General features: G+C 40.7%; 1 protein-coding gene and 1 long non-coding RNA gene across 2 annotated transcripts; one reads left to right on the top strand and one right to left on the bottom strand.

Annotated features, from left to right (window-relative positions):
• The first annotated feature begins 47 nt into the window (after window positions 1–47).
• LOC112540211 (uncharacterized) lies at window positions 48–6,672 on the top strand. Its single transcript, XR_003084273.2, has 3 exons — window positions 48–217; window positions 2,087–2,291; window positions 5,268–6,672. It is a non-coding gene; the product is annotated as an uncharacterized LOC112540211 (long non-coding RNA).
• On the bottom strand, window positions 4,492–17,338 carry KIF22 (kinesin family member 22). Its single transcript, XM_007424335.3, has 14 exons — window positions 17,258–17,338; window positions 16,037–16,239; window positions 15,349–15,476; window positions 15,070–15,218; window positions 13,112–13,552; window positions 12,874–13,027; window positions 12,450–12,530; window positions 11,538–11,619; window positions 11,201–11,372; window positions 9,762–9,879; window positions 9,598–9,674; window positions 7,603–7,806; window positions 6,656–6,715; window positions 4,492–5,181 (listed from the first exon to the last, which is right to left on the bottom strand). The coding sequence occupies exons 2-14, from the start codon at window positions 16,231–16,233 to the stop codon at window positions 5,146–5,148; spliced, it is 1,899 nt and encodes a 632-aa protein (XP_007424397.1). The 5' UTR covers window positions 16,234–16,239; window positions 17,258–17,338; the 3' UTR covers window positions 4,492–5,145.
• Between the last annotated feature and the right edge of the window lie 5 nt (window positions 17,339–17,343).

The following is a 17,343-nucleotide window of genomic DNA, read 5'->3' as shown; positions in this document are numbered from 1 at the left end:
GTGAAATCGCGTCCGCAGTGAAGGGTCAAAGAAAGGGAGTGAAGGAAGACTAAGTCAATCGAGGCTGCTGGGGGGCGCATGCGCTCGCCGCGGCCGTGAGGTGCACGTAGTAGGGTCGTGATGAGCGGGGTGAGGAGGCCTCAGGCACCTCCTCTGCGCATCCAGACGGTGGCCTTCGCTCCTCCGTTTGCGGGAGGAAGGGCCCGTGTCCATTGAGGTCTGTCCTCCGCCCAAACGGCCTTGTGCCTTTTCAGATTTGTGAAGGACCAGGACCGACCACGAGGCAACATGGGAGAGGGTGCCTAACTCTGACCCAAGCCTGGCTTTATGTGTTTTGTGAAGCTAAAGGTCAACATATGAGTACAAATTGTTATTTGTACACAGCTTCTGGTTTCGCTTGCTGGCTTTGCTAGATTATGGCTGGGGTCACACAGAATGAGTTTAGTAATCTGTGGGGTCATTACATTTTGAGATGCCTAACTCTTGTCTGCATGTTGTGTGATCCAGACCACGGAAGCTTTTAAGTACAGTATGTTGTATGAACACATTTTCTTGGTTAATACAGAGTTAACATGTTGTGTAAAGCCAGTCATTTAGGCTGAGCATAAGAGATTGCTGTACAACATGAACATGGGATGTTCCAGTCAAGAAAATATTCCTTGGAAGCAGTTCCCAGAGCTCGTTATTCAGGGCTACAAACAGAGAAAACTATTGTGACATTTTAAAGAACTTTTGTTGATTTACAGTCCACTTGATGTGTGAATTATCCTGAGAAACAAACATTTGTGTATCTTTTTTAAGATGCCACGAGACTTGATTGTACAACATGGTACAGTAAATGTGCTTGTAAAACTACCAAGAAAACTATAGATGTAGTCAGCAGGAGTCAGGTTCAAACAGGGGGTTTCCCATGTTTTTAACCTTTGTTTTTTGGGGCTTGCCATGGTATTATAAACCACTACTACATAGTTATGTGCATGTTGCACAAATCTAGAAAATTCAGGTTTAGCAAATCCTGATTAAGCTTACTGTACCAGGATTAAATATACTGAGGTTAAACATCTTGTATAAACACAATCACTTATTTCCATTAAGGACAGTTGGAGCTATCCACCAGTACAGGAGGAAATAATTTAAATATTTTTAAATATTAAATTTAAATTATTTAAGTTATTTTTATGGCACTATTTTCAGTGTGCATTGGTAAGCTAAGACAGTCAGTTTGGTGTTGTGGTTAAAGCACCAGGCTAGAAACCAGGAGACTGATCTAGTCCCACCTTAGGCACGAAGCCAGCTGGGAGAACTTGGGCCAGTCACTCTCTCTCAGCCCTAGGAAGCAAGCAAGGGCAAACCACTTCTGAAAATCTTGCCAAGAAAACTGCAGGGACTAGGCCAGGTAGTCGCCAGCAGTCAAGAGTGACTTGAAGGCATGCACATATGCACAAATAAGTAAGATAACATCTTTATTTTCAGGAAGGTTGGAAAATGATTGTAATCATAGTTGGATAGTAATTTATGCACAGGATGTCTGTTAACTTGAAGTATGGCATATAGTAAAGGTCATAGGAGGGTCAGCCTTTACTTTGGTTGGAAATAGCAGGGCAAGATATTGGGAAGTGATTACAGTAATCCATAAAATTGAAGGAATGGGTTTTGGGGGTTATAGACCAGATTTTTTAGAAACCAAGATGTAGGATGTAAGGAGAAATGGGGTGGCAGAAAGAAATAAAAAAATTATGTGTTCTCCCTCTGCCACTTCTGGTCCTGCCCTCAGTAGATTATAAGTAAAAATATATACTCTGGACAGAAAAATGTTTCCTTGTTCCTGAATTTAAAGATGAGTAATATGCTGGAGGAACACTCACGTAAGAACATCAACCCTACTGGATTAGGTCAAAGGCCAATATAATTCCTGCAACAAACAAGAAAATGCTTTTGAGAAGCTCAAAGCAGGTCAGGAGCAATAACAGGCTTCCCTTTGAGTTCCCTGACAGCTGATCTACTGCCTCTGTTAGGAACATTTGTAGCTGTCATTATAAATTAATGATTCCTGCTTCTCTAGCATACTTTTCTCTTTATTTTCCAGCTGGCTGATGTTTTAGTTTAGTGGAATGAGGTCATAAGTGTAAGAGCCTTGATTGGGAAGAAACAAAGAGAATTTGGCTGGAGAATATCACTTTAAAGAAACTGATGACAAGAGAGAAAGTAGTGGGCTGGGACACGTCTGGTACCAAATTGCCACATGGACACCAAGTTTCAAGTCTACAGCAGCATCTCACTGGATCATAGAGGTATGCTCTATATCAAGAATAATAATATGCACATATTTCCCCCCGGATAGCACCATATTTGGAGCAGAAACACTAAGAACCACTATAACTCAAATCTCAGAAACATGTATCCCATCCTACTTCATTACAATCTTGCTAGCCATGTTTAGCTGAACTTGGAAGGGTGGCTATTAGAAATATGGTAAACAAGAATTAGGAGTGTATAATCCACTGAGACAGTCTGGTATTCTTTTGCTTTAGCAAGTCAATAAATGCTATACAGTCATTTGAAAAAGAAAGTATACCCTCTTTGAGTTCTATGGTTTTACGTATCAGGACATAATAAAATCATCTGGTCCTTAGCAGTTCTCAGAGGTAGGTAAATACAACCTCAGATGAACAACAACACATGACATATTACACCATGTCATCATTCATTTTACCAAAAGAAACACAAAATGGATAAGCCATGTGTGAAAAACTAAGTACATCTTATGATTCAATAGCTTGTAGAACCACCTTTACCAGCAATAACTTGAAGTAATCATTTTCTGTATGACTTTATCACTCTCTCACATCATTGTAGAGGAATTTTGGCCCACTCTTCTTTACAACATTGCTTCAGTTCATTGAGGTTTGCGGGCATTTGTTTATGCACAGCTCTCTTGAGGTCCCGCCACAGCATTTCAATTGGGTTGAGGTCTGGACTTTGACTAGGCCATTGCAACACCTTGATTCTTTTCTTTTTCAGCCTTCTGTTGTAGATTTGCTGGTGTGCTTGGGATCATTGTCCTGTTGCATGACCCAGTGTTGGCCAAGCTTTAGCTGTCAGACAGATGGCCTCACATTTGACTCTAGAATACTTTGGTATATAAAGTTCACAGTCGACTCAATGACTGCAAGGTACCCAGGTCCTGTGGCTGCAAAACAAGCCCAAATCATCACTCCTCCACCACTCTGCTTGACAGTTGGTATGAGATGTTTGTGCTGATATGCTGTGTTTGGTTTTCACCAAACATGGCGCTGTGCATTATGGCCAAACATCTCCACTTTGGTCTTGTCTGTCCAAAGGACAGTGTTCCAGAAGTCTTGTGATTTGTTCAGATGCAACTTTGCAAACCTAAGCCATGCTGCCATGTTCTTTTTAGAGAGAAGCAGCTTTCTCCTGGCAACCCCTCCAAACAAACCATACTTGTTCAGTCTTTTTCTAATTGTACTGTCATAAACTTGTTTTTAATTAAGGTTTTATGTATTTATATATTTTATGTTTTTAATGTTTGTTGTGAATCGCCCAGAGTTCCCCCATTGGGGGGAGATGGGCAGTTGAAAAATTTTAATAAATAAATAAATTTAACATGCTGAGACCTGTAGTCTGAGATGTAACTCTTGGATTTTTTGCAATTTCTCTGAGCATTGCACGGTCTGACCTTGGGGTGAATTTCCTGGGATGTCCACTCGTGGGAAGATTGGCAACTGTCTTGAATGTTTTCCACTTGTGAATAATCTTCCTCACTGTAGAATGAGACTTTAAATTGTTTGGAAATGGCCTTATAAGCCTTCCCAGATTGATGGGCAGCAACAATTGCTTCTCTAAGATCATTGCTGATGTCTTTACTCTTTGGCATTGTGTTAACACACATCTCAGTGCTCAAGACCAGCAAACTCCTAAAACTTTGGCTTTAATAGAGGTAGTCACACTTGCTGATGATCAGTTGATCAAGGGCATTTGATTAGCAGCACCTGGCTGCTACTTAGCCTCTTCATACCTATGGAAGCAGTAAGGGTGTACTTAGTTTTTCACACATGGCTTCTCCATTTTAGCTTTATTTTTGTAAAATAAACGGTGACATGGTGTAATATGTCATGTGTTGTTGTTCATCTGAGGTTGTCTTTACCTACTTTTGAGAACTCCTAAGGACCAGATGATTTTTATTATGTCCTGATACGTAAATCATAGAACTCAAAGAGGGTGTACTTTCTTTTTCACACGACTGTTTGTGCATTTTAAGATGCCAAATATTTCCCTTCTCAGGTGAGAATACAATTGTTTTGCCCCTGTTTTCATATATTACCCATATTTCCTTTGCCAAGTTTCTTTCAGAGCAGTTTTAATAAAACCTCACTTGGTTTTTCAAGATTGTTTGCTCTGCAGAGCTTAAACAGGAAGTATCATTTGAGTCAAGAATGTATTAGTATTTAGAAAGAATTGGTTTTGTGGGAGTTCGTAGTCAAATAGTTTGAAGAAAATTTGTACTGATTTGTGTGAATCCAAAGCATACAACCCCTAGCAGAGTAGCAACTGTGCTCTAGAATAAAACTAAGGAACCCATGAGCAACTGTTATCCTTGACCATTAGCAATGAGGGGACATATTCCAAATTTTCCATCTACAAAGCTTGGTTAGTTGGGCCAGTGCTTTTTTCAATACAAAATAAACATTGTTGTAGGTTGGTTGCACCCAAATTTTTAATATAGGATGGAAAATGTACACAAACCTTTGGAATAATACTCATAACTAGCTTAAGATCAGAATTTTTGACAAAGGACAAGGAAACTGAAAAGAGAGGAAATAGTCTGAAAAAGCATTGTCTAAAACTTAAAATCCATCGTTTTTCCTTATTCCTCCACTGAAGTTACTCCCCTCTTCTTTATGTAGAATGTCGATGTTTTGATAGTTGTGAATTCTGGACTGTTTCCAGTGAAGATTAGCCAAATGTGAGCAATGAGCAAATTAAAAATATTGTGCTGAAATTTACACATGTAATATAGCTAAATACCTGTATTAGTTAAATAAAAATGAACATACTGTACAAGCAATGTTAATAAAAAAAAAAAAAGCCTGGTACAGGGAAAGCAGTTTCACAGTGCCAGTCCAGTTACTGAAGGTTTCCAAGAAAGTTGAAGATATTTGCCTGGATAATTGGAAAAGAGCAATATTAAGCCTATATTGACCAGAGATACTCAAATGCAGCCACTGACTGAACTGTTCCATCAACAGGCATTGCCCGACTGTCTGTATGATTGAAGCCTCCTTTGTAATTTGTCCAACTGGGTCACTCAGGACAGATATAAGAACCCAATCTCCATTAACCTATCTTGAAGAAACCAGTCTTGTTTAGCATGGAAGCTTCCCCTGCTGTAGTCTGGATCCAGATGCATCCAAACTGAGAATAGATCCATCAATTACAGCGGATCAAGTTAGTGATGACAATCGAAGGTTTAATTAATTTCAGGTCTGCTCTAAGCACGACCAATTCTAGGTACACAGCTGTCTCTCTTTTTGTGCCCTGTGCTTTAAAAAAATTTTTTTTAACCTATTAGTTAAATAAAAATGAACATACTGTACAAGCAATGTTAATTAAAAAAAAAATAAGCCTGGTACAGGGAAAGCAGTTTCACAGTGCCAGTCCAGTTACTGAAGGTTTCCAAGAACCTTTATTTAACCTTCCAAGTTAAATAAAGCTTCTGCATGAAACATAGCCTCCATTGCTTTCAAATCCAGGACAATCCTAAGTAACTCAGGATTTGTATGTCAATTAAGGCCTGGTTTTACTCTAGCATCTAATTTCTCCTGGAGTTAACCATAGTCTTATGTTGAAATATAATGGAAAGCTATTCTTAATTTAGTTTCCTGGCTTGCTAACTTGATCAAGCAACCAAATTGTCTTCTATAGCTCATGGACATAACGGTTTCATAATCCATCAAATGCCACTGCTAAATTGGGAATCGTGCCTTACTAGAACATGCAAACTAGCCATTGTAGTATCAAGCCATTAACAGAGCAGTTACAAACTATGCCTTAACTAAGTTTAATTACTAACCTAATTGCTATAGGTGGCAAGGAATTCTATCTAGGAAAGTGAATAGGGCTGCTGGAGTAAGAATAAATCACTCAATCTCTCCTTTGCTGCTGGTAAGAGAGGCAAACTCTGCTTTATAGTAGAAAAGAAACACAGGGGAAGTCTTTCCAGAGCAATCAACCTCTGATGTGCTAGATCACTTCTCATTAAAAGGCAGAATTGTTATTTTTGTTAGCAAATTATGAAGCTAGTAACTTTTCTGGCCTTGAATAAGAAACTATATACTTCTTTGTAGCCATTTGGTTCCACTGTTTACCATTATTTTTCTTTGTGCTAATACTTTAAGGTTGATGCCGGAATAAATTGGGATTCTATGATTAAATAGAGCATTCATGTTATATCCGCCTTTTTTTTTTAAACCCACACACAAAGATGGGAAAGCAGTGACTTTCCAGATGTTGAGTGACAACTTCTATCATTCCTGTCCACTGGCCACACTGCTAATTGGAATTCTGATCCAACTATATTAGGTAATCTGTAGATAATCCTTCTCTGTCCTGAGTACAAACTTAACTGAATGCATACCTTCATAAAAGAGTCTATTTGCTTAGCTGTAATACCATGAATTTTCTCAAGGTCCTGTACCTGGTAAAAAGAGAAAAAGAAAGGAAGATAATAATAATAATAATAATAATAATAATAATAATAATAACAATAAGGTGCAGCCCATCATTTAGAACAGCAGTGGGCAATCCACAGCCTCATTTTTATGATCCTCAGAGCCCGCTCGAAAATAGTGCCACCAAAATGGCCAAGTTGTGATAGCAAAATTGTCTTTGTTGCAGTGCAATGTCAACAAAAGGATATGAATTATACTAGAGCAGTGTTTCTCAACCTTGGCAACTTTCAGATGGGTGGACTTCACCTCCCAGAATTCCTCAGCCAGCCATGCTGGCTGAGGAATTCTGGGAGGTGAAGTCCACCCATCTGAAAGTTGCCAAGGTTGAGAAACACTGTACTAGAGGCTTAACATATCTAACATCCATTTTCAGGGGGAAAGGGCAAAAATTCCACTACAGCACTTCCATGCCCCTTATGGCCCTCAAAGTCGAGGAGGAGGAGGAGGAACTGGAAAGGATTACAAATTCACTCAGGTTTGCAAATAAAAATTGCAAACATTTGGAAGAAATCAACAGTGGTACTATTATTATTAGGATGCCAAGTGCAATACCATGAGGACTTAGAATCTGGACTGTCTAAATTTGGAACAATTTACAACAGCCTAACTCTAAACAAGAGCAATGTTGGGCATCACATACTTAAGTAGCTGTTACCTTTATGATTTCCAAGCCCAAAACATAAAGAAAGCTGGTGTACAATGGCTGCAACACATGATTACTGGAATTGGATGATGATGATGATTAAAAAAGTGTGGGGCTCAATGATAAAAAGTGGCTTGTCTCGGGTGAAAAATTAGGGGTCAGCAATATGTCCCCAATAAACGGCAAGCTCTGCCCTCTGAATCCACTAACCTTCTCAAAAGACCCATAAAGGTCTCTCCAGCTCACGATGAGCTGCGCCTTTTTCTTGCCAATGCGATGTAGGGCCATAAGATCCTTCACAGAACCTGAGTTCAGGAGGGACAGGATATTAGTCTTGCTACGCGCCAGTAGATCTGGACGGACCTCCACCTCCCACTCGGGGGGAGCCTTGTTTTCAGAGTCAAAGGCTGAAGTCTGAAACATGGAAAGAGAGAGTGACCAGTGGTTGCAACAGCCTTTTTAAGCCACCTCCCTTTTTTATATAGCCATTTATCAACTCCCACCTCTTATTAATACCAACAAGAATCATGGTAAAGACATGATTGTCTAAGCTATGAGATCTGCTCAGAGCTTTCCCCCAAAAGACTGATTATCCATTAGCAAAACCAATTTGCCTACATCAGAATACACTGTTAGGCATCTGTTGACCCTCAATGATTGGAGGGTTACTGACCAACAGTCTGGATGTTCCTCAGTTCCCTGTACACTGAAGCAGTGATAAGACCCAGAGGCACTATCAGGCTTGAGAAGTCTCTGGATAGTTATTTCTGGGGGCTGCTCCCCCATTGCCCAAACTACCCCACCATTGACCTGCTTTTATTTAGTGACAGTAATAACAAAACTAAAGATGTAGGGTGATTTTTTTCCTGTGGAAAATATTTTACCTCAGGAATGTTTGGCGAATTCGAAATTGAATGAGATGTGTTTTGCAGGGGATTGTATTAAAAAAACTGAGAAGCTAAAAGTACACTGCTGCTACATATTATTTTATTACCTATTGCCCAATGCTCTTTTCAAAATTTCAATAAAAATAATTTTTATTCAAGTATCAGTGCTTTTAGTTTCTGTAAATGTAATTCTCAGACTTCATAAAAGAGGCTAGATTTTATTTTTCCCCATCTCAAACAATGTCGCTCTAATACCTGTGCAGACAATGACTAGTGAGACAGATATGCTAATTGCATCATACTCATTGGCCAAATTTCCCAGGAAGTCCACATCTCTAATGCCGAAACTTCAGCACAGCTACCTCATCCGCATGCTAGCCCTCCTGTGCTGTTGAAACTGTCAGACAATTTCAGACAGAAGCACTCCCCTGAGTGTGATTAGCAGGCAGTAGAACCAATCAGATGTTTTGGGGACACATAGCCAGTGAAGAAATTGGAATGGTGAGACAGCAAGATTTCTAATCTGGTGACTCCAGTGACCACAAATCTAAATGGCAGCATCTGATTGGTTCAGTTGCCTCTTCCTTACAGGTTGGGTCACTACACTGTCTAATCCATTGTTTGGAATATCTCCTTCTGGTTTTGTGTAATCTATAAACCATAGGTTTTTGCTCATTGTGTTTATGAGCCCAGCCAACTGTGGCATAGTCAACAAACTATTATTCAAGAAACCAGAACTTAGTAGATATAATAACTTATTATTCTACAGGTTCTTGGATTGCAGGGTACATCTCTGTTAATTAAAAGCAAGGAAATTATTAGTATGTACCACTGGTTTTATAATATTTCCTTCTCTTTAGACAATTGTGTGTTCAGACCTCAAAGGAGAACACAAAGACCTCTTGCACCGAGGCATCATAGCCAAGATCCCCATACTTGGAGCTACCATTGGTTGCCTGAATTCCAAAGTTCAATCCCCCATTTGTACAGGGAGATGGGAAGGCTCCTCAAGCCTACGTAGTAACCTGCATGAACCAATATGGTACCCTATCCCAGCTTTCCCCAAGAATGGGACCTCCAAAAATGGTTCCACTCCTAGTTCCTATTAGCTGCAGTCAGCATGGCTTAGGATGCCAGCAGCTAACAGAACATCTGGGAAGCATAGGCTCCCAACCTCAATTGACAGGTTGAAGTTGCCCCTTCCCAGGAGATACCTCTATTTGTAAGCTGCCTTAAAAACCTGTGATGCAGTATATCAAATTGGCCAAGAAAGTTCTTCCATCCTTCACCAAAATGGAGCCAAAATCTATTTACTCACCTTCCTCTTTCGGCCTCTCTTCTGTTTCAGGATAACAACACCTTCCTCCTCTTCCTCACTCTTGACAGGTGTCTGCACTAGATAGAAAATAAAAGCAAGTTGGGACCTTGTAATATAGGAGAAAAAGGGAGGTCCGACTTCAAAAACTTTCTGAATCTTCTCACCTTGCTGGAGGGGCAGTACTGTGGCCTGTTTTCGGGGTTTTGCAGCTCGGGGGAAAAGTACAGAGTCTTTCCGCTTCAGAGCCTGGGCTTCCATCTCTAGCTGCTTTTCCTTAACGCTCTAGAAGAAGTGGGAGAAGAGCAAAATAAGAGCCAATTTAAGATGCAGGTGGGGAGAGAGAAGAAGCTTCCATGATGTCTTTGTGGAAAAGGAAAGACTAATAGTTTGGACTAATTGGACTAATAGTTCAACCATGATCTTACAGCAGTCAGTCATCACCTCTGTTTGTACAAACCTCTCTCCCTTCAACACACAAGAGGCATAGAATTTCATTTATATCAATAGCATCTGTCATGGTATCTACTTGGGATTACCTGCTCTATCCAAATCCCTCCCTTTTTGTTTAATCTCTCTCTCCACCTTTCCATTCAAATGAAACTGGGCCCATGCATCTGTTTCTTTGGCCTCCATCTTTCTCTTCCTCCAAGTCTCCCCTCTATCAATATTTTGCTTCTGAGTGCTTCTCTCCTCTCTTACTCACTTATTGTGTACATGAATAATACCATATGATTACTTTTTCTGAATGTGTGAACAGGACAGAATTAACACAGCAGAAAAATCAGAATATGTGTTAAAAAATTTTACCACTTTGAAGTTTAACATCTACCATTCCTACAATTCTGGAAGGTACTCTGGCTCTCATAAGCTTCCAAGAAAGAAGAACTTCCATCATAATGGGACAGACACTGAAATACTTCTTCAGGATCAGAACCAGAGTAAATATCTACAAAATCCTATTCTTCAAGGAATAGTCCACTGGACAAAGCTAATGGAAGATCCAGTCCAGCAATGTCTAGAGAGACACAGATTTCTCATTTTTAAGGCCAACAAGATACAGCTGGCAGGATGGGTGAGGAAGACACCATTATATATTCCTGTTGGGGTCAAGAGATTTAAGTTCTACCTTTCACAGAGGAAAATCTTTGTAGCTAGCTTCCTTAATAGTTGGCAAAAAGAAGTGAGAATGGCAAAAGAGAAAAGAGCAATTATCAGATGAGAGGAAATGTTTAGGAGCTCATGTTTTTCAGTCAAATGAATCCATTTGTAACTCACATACTGGCTTTGAAGACAACACATTTATTTTAAAAAGCTTCAGCTAGGCAGAAATATTCCTTCCTATGTGAAAGAGAAAATAAGTACCTCTGTTTAAAGGCTATGTTGAACTCTGCTCAATCTTCAGTATGGGTGAATTCTACTATTTTAAAAAAAAAATAGACAAAACCCAGCATGCTTCTAAAAATCTGTCTGGTGAATGAGGGCCAGTTTTTTAATCAATCAAAACCCTTTTTAACCAATTAATCAGAGCATCCATCTAAATATTACATTCCTATTCGTTATACACATTTCATCAAAGTAGAACAATAGAAACACAAAAAAAGACCTTTAGCTCACGGCGTGTCTCATCCAGTAGTTTCAGAACATTCAAGCGCTCCCTGCGTGGTGTGTTAAGGAGAGGCAACGCATGGCTCCCAGCCTGCTCTTTCTCTAAAGCCTCTAATCGTAGCAGTCGTTCAGCCAAAGCGGGCTCAAGGTTCTCCAGAGGCAGCAAAGAACTGGTATAGAAAAAGACTAGGACATGTCAGATTCCATCACATTCTTCCAACAAACCAGCCACAGAGCAACAATCCCTCCTTAATTCAGCATTTGGAGGGTGGCTTGGCCCTGTGGCATGGAAGAACTGGACTGCACCAATATCTGCAAAATACCTGGTGACTCACCTGAGTGGCTTCTCTTCTTGTAGGCAAGTTCTCTTGGCCTCAGGGCCTGCATCAGTGAAGCCTAGACAAGGCCTCTTGCCATCTGCGGAAGAAGGGGATAGCTCAATTCTGGGAATTGAAATCCACACATCTTAGAGTTGCTAAGGTTGAGAAACACTGCTTTATAGTGAAAATTCCACTCTTTACTCAGGAGGAGGCAAGGGGAACTTCTGCTTTCTTGCCTTTCTATAGCTAGCAAAGTGGCTGTGATATATGGTGGGGTGAGCTCTCTGTCAGAATGTTCAGAAAAAGATACACATTTATTATGCAGATTAAGATTAGGGTGCTACTTGAGAAATTAAGACAAGGGGAGGAAAAAAAAATCATGGATCCCACAGTCTTTAATTTACACCCAATCTTTCAGGTAGGAATTTATATAATATGAACTGAACAAAATAGAACTAAGGATAGAAAGACAGCTCTGACAAATCTATTGGAACTTGCATCTAGCTCTACATTTCTCTAAATCAGCATTTCTCAACCTTTTTACTCAGGAGGAATCTTTGAAATAATTTTCAGATCTCAGGGAACCTCTGTATACAAATCACAAAAAAATATGAACTCAACAATGCAATTCACTTCTAATCTACACAATCCACGTTTTACAACATTTACAACAGCAGCAAATCAGTAGGCCAGCAGCTGAATTGCGGTGAGTGCTAGCACTGCATTGCTTGTGAAATCCAAAAAAATATTTTTTTTCAATTACAATCTCTCACAGAATCCCTAGTGACCTCTCAACCCCAGTTGAGAAATGCTGCTCCAGATGGCTAAAAGTTTCTCACCAGAAGGGAAGCAGACTGAAAAAAGATCCCACCTCCCCATAATGAAAGGTAAAATGAAGCCACCCCTCTTCCCCTTTCATGAGCTCACCTGAGAGAGAAGGAAGCCTTCCTGCTCCTGATTGGTTGCTTAGAGTTTCAGTTTCCTCAGGCTTTGCTGGTCTCATACTACCTATATTGGCAGGTTTAGATGGGATTAACTTTTTTGTACCTGAACCTTTTGGAACATCTTTTTCTCCTTTACTACATCCATTAAGAGATGGTATAGACCTTGGGAAAGTGTTCTAGAATGTAGGCACCATGATGAAGAGGTCTGGTCCTACACTACCACCTCCGCCTAGCCTTTGTGGGTAGAGCAATTAATATCAACATTTTCTCATTTAATTTAATCATGGAAGGTTCGAGTGCTGAAGGTTATAGTGCAGCCTTCTGCAACTTGATGCCTTCCAAACTGTCAGACTTCCAGAATTCCCAACACGTTCCCCAGAAGCCCAGATCTTGCCCCCCTGACTTACCAGTTTCTGGCAGGGCTTTCTGGGTGAAGGGTTTATTCACAACTTGCTTAGACTTTGCAGCAAAGTTGAGGCTGGTGAGAGTGTCAAAGTAGTACTTCTTCTCTGGAGCAATGTTTGCAATAATCAAGCTGTGGGCACTACCTCCCAGAGAGTCCTAGAAGAAAGAGAGATTCAGGGGAGAAGATCAGCCCTTGACGCCAAATCCTTTGCCCTTCCAGAAAAAAAAAATCCCAACTACCTGTAGCAGACGGGTCAGCTTGCTGTCTCTGTAGGGAACTCGAGGCAAACCCTGATTAAGGGCATCCACCACCTTGCTGAGTACAAAGAGGGAGTTGTTGATGGCTCCACTCTCTTTCAGGCGTAGGCCTTTGTTGCCTGTTCGTCTATTGTCCTCTGAGCCAGCTAAGTCGATCAGGCACAGCTTTGCAGCCTGGGAAGCATATGTTGGCCAGCCCTGGATCTGGTTCACCCGAACCAGCAATACAGCATGACTACGGCTTGAGCGCTGGTTCAGCTGAGTTGATGCCACAGTTCGGTTGCTGCTCGCAGGCAGAAAATGGCTTTCAAAGTCTGCAAAGTCAGTGATCTCTTTCTGTGTCAAGCCTGGCACCAGGATGTTGTGGTTACGATCCTCCCGGATAGGCAAGTCTCGGGGGGAGGGCTGAAGAAGGTCCAAAACCTTAGGAATGGAGAAAAAACCCTAGTTTAGATGGTGGACATGGAACTTCAACCCCCACTTCTGACTCCTTGTTTATCTTTCCCCCAGAGAAGGTGATGCATCCCAGCAAGAACATTTTTTCAAAGGTGAGTAATCTGGGCACTGATTTTTCAGTCTTTTTAAAAACGACTTAAGAATCTTGTTTCTCAAGTGACATGATCCTGAATCAATTCTAGAGCGGTTTCTTGCCTTCCTCTCAAGACAGTAACTTCAGTTCTCGCTCAGATAAGACTTTTCCCTGCCTATTCTGCTTCAGAGACAAGAGGCTTTTTTCTCCTTAGCACTCGCTTTTAGATTTCTGTTGTTGCCATGAGAACTGTAATCCTCCAACACTGGCCATCAGAGCTGGGGCTAATGATAGCTGGAACCCAACAAAATCTTGAGAACTGTAAGTTCCCACACCTTCCTCTCTCCACTGTCTTTTCTTCACATGGCCTCTTTTGTTCTTATCCTTTTCCCTCTTCCACTCTCTCTGTAGCCATTAATTCTCTTCTGCCTTCCTCCAACCCTTAAGCTTTCGTTCTCTTTTTTCTTTCTCCTTTGCAAGTGCTCCGTTGCCATCTGCTCCTCCACACAAGTCATCATCACAGTTCCTCATCAATTCCACATAGAACAGTGGGGGGCATTAGAACATTGAGGCCTCTCTGGGGGAGCCATGGAACAGCAGAATGAGGTGAGAGACAAATGTTGCCCCACCGATCAACCTGCCAATCTCCTAGGCTAGGGTGGGTAACTTGTAGTCTTAAGGCTGCAGAGGCTTCATAGTCTATTTTAATTAGGTTCTTAGCCTAACTTCAAAATCTCCCTTCAAGAGATCAGTTGAGATTTTTGATAAGAGATATCTGTTAGGTTCTTAGTGTTCTGAGCTTGACAGTTTTCCTGCAGACATTTTTTTTACAAGTCTAGTTAGCATTGTCAATATATTGTTCAACCTTGAGCTATACTTATTCTCTTCCATAAGAAATATCTATCCCTAATTCACAGTTTACTAATTGGGGGAGAGAGGGACAGGCAGTTATCAGAAAAGAATGAAAATGTGAGGAATATCAGAAAGAGAAAATTGTGTCTAATGCCTATCCCTACTCAGTTTGGGCTCTGACTCGACCTGCCCCTTGCTTCAGTCCTCCCCACCATGTGTTCAAACAAGTTCTCCTTGAATGAAAGTAGAAAACAGATTATCCAGTGCTTCCTATACCTATCAGTAAACAAGAGGATTACATTCAGACACATTTTCCATGATTAAAAGCAGTGATAAATGCTAAATGCAGCATGAAAAGGAAATGAAAGCCCACACGCGCATCCCTCAACAGAATCATTTACTACGATCAGTTGGCCATGCTCTTTCCAACATGTCTAGCTTTTTACTCCCATTATGTTTTAAGTCCCCTTCTTCCCAGAAAAACTCCATAGTTCTGAGTCATTAAACCTATTGGGCTCAATTTCCCCTTTGCACAATTGTGTAAACCACCCATTTTTACCTTTTCTTGATAGATTTCCAGATAGGACATAGAGACTGAGTATTTGCATTTATCTCCTGTAGCATCCCGTGTCATTTTCAGGACATCTCGAACAGCTCGAGGGATCACTCCTGGCTGATCTGGACTTCCCAACATGGTGTGCGTCTTGCCTACCATTTGGCAGGAGACAAAATGAGAACAGCATAACACCATCATCTCCTCTCAGTCCAGTTCTTTCCCCCAGATGACCCCAACTCCTTGGATTCATTTGGTTTCTTTGTAGTACTGCCTTATATTCACCTGCTCCAGTTGGTCCATAAGCCAATATGCTGGCATTCTGCCCCTCCAGCAGATGGTGTAAGATAGGCTGAACTGACCCCATGTAGACATCATGTTGGGTGGCTGCCTCACCATAAAACGCATCAAACCTGGCGAAGAGTGTGTGTGAATATAAAAGGAATGTGGGACACAGGCCTACTGGCTTCTCTGAAAATCTAGTAGTTTTTCTTTAGCAGTCTTGGGAAATGAGCAGCAAATCCAGATATAAAAAGTTTCTCATTAATACAAAAGTATATAACCTGTCTACAACTCCCATACTCCTTTGCAATTAGACATGCTTGCTGAAGCTTATAGAAAGGCATCAAGTTACCTATCTTCATATATCCTCTGATATCAAAAAAAAAAAAAAATCCCAATGCCATGTATATATTCTTATGCATCTCAGCCATTTTATTTTAAGCTAAGACAGCAACAAGGTTCTTGGACTCTTTTCTCCTGCAGCTTTGAACCACAACAGACTGTTGGCATGTCTACATAACGCATCCAAGCAGCTCATTTCCACAGCATGTGCATGTGAAGAGGCAAATCATAAAGAGTAGCATGACCCACAAGAAAAAGCCTGTCATTGCACAATTCAAAATTAGCTCCCTGTGGAAAATAAGGTACACTAAGAGTCATTCAGATCTTCTGAATCCCCTACCCAACTCACTTGTATTTCATAGTCTCCAACTCATTCCTCCAGTTGAGAATTTCCAGGGAGTGGGAATCCACACCTCGTACACATGGAGAATTCTGACCTTGTCCAGTTCCCACGCCTGGGCGCAGTCGTACACAAACCCGTACTTGCTCAGGGGCATTAGCAGGGCGCCGGAAATCAGCCCGGCTTAATCGCTGATGAGTTGTCATGAATACCTATGGAGAAAAAGTACAGGATTGAACAAATGTGGCTGGGTGATTTTGGGCCAGTCACTCTCTCTCAGCCCAACTCACCTCACAGGGTTGTTGTGGGGAAAATAGGCAGAGGAAAGAGCATTAGGTATGTTTACCACCCTGAATTATTTATAAAAATAGTAAAGGCAGGATAAAAAAATATATTTAAAAAAGTTTATTAGTTAATGTATATACTATAATATCTTATGGAGGACCAACATAAGGCAATGGCAATTTTTTAAATCCCTAAACAGCTTTAAAAAGTTAAGAGAGGTCCTAGCTACGCCCCCCACGGGTATATTAGATAATAACCAAGAATATCAGGGGCTTAATTATGGAAATATCTGCTGAGAAAAGAATGGCCCATACTTGACTTCAGGAAACAACTGAGGCTATTCTTATTCAGACATTTATGGGACAACTATACCGAAACCAGACTGCCTTTACACTTACCTATTATTTGTTTCTCTTTAAAAAAAAAAAAAAAAACTCTTGCTTTTAAACACACTTGGTTTTATTGCCCCTCCACCCACTATTTTGGGCATCTTTGAAGTAAAAGCAGAAATAAAATTCTGTTATTCACAGGATATTAACTTATTCAGAATTTAATATCAATAGCCTAAGTAATGCTTTATTAAAGTTTGATTAAGTTTGATCGAAAAACACGAGTTTTTGAAATAATTGGAATCGTTCCTAAACTTACAATCATACATTTCTACAGACCCCTGCTACGGCAGGGGGTATTATAAACAGTGCCCAAGGAAAAGGAAACGTAAATTCAGGGAAAAAACGGATGGGCAATCAATCTTGCATCAAGCTGCTTAACGGGAACTGCCTTCATTTTGGACGCATAAACTCCTCTGATGTCGGGTCGGAGTCCTCTTTTACAAGGAGGCTTTTGATGGGACTTGCATTTCTTTCTAAACATCTAAAAGTGGTTTCCTTTCCAAGTACCAGTTTCAAAAACAAAATTAGTGTCTCATCCATCCATTACACTCACCCTTCCCAAGTCCAATCCGCTTCACCCCCCACAAAGTCGGATTCCAACCTCCGTTTGTATTTGGCGCTAAGCCCGCCCCGGAACGG

This window comes from Python bivittatus, unplaced genomic scaffold, assembly GCF_059951505.1.
Source record: "Python bivittatus isolate LINGU-HERP-01145 unplaced genomic scaffold, Pbiv_v1 ctg000440_np1212, whole genome shotgun sequence".
In the NCBI taxonomy this organism is placed as follows: domain Eukaryota; kingdom Metazoa; phylum Chordata; class Lepidosauria; order Squamata; family Pythonidae; genus Python; species Python bivittatus.
Note: the sequence above shows the minus strand (reverse complement) of the source record. Positions and strands in the feature narration are given on the sequence as shown.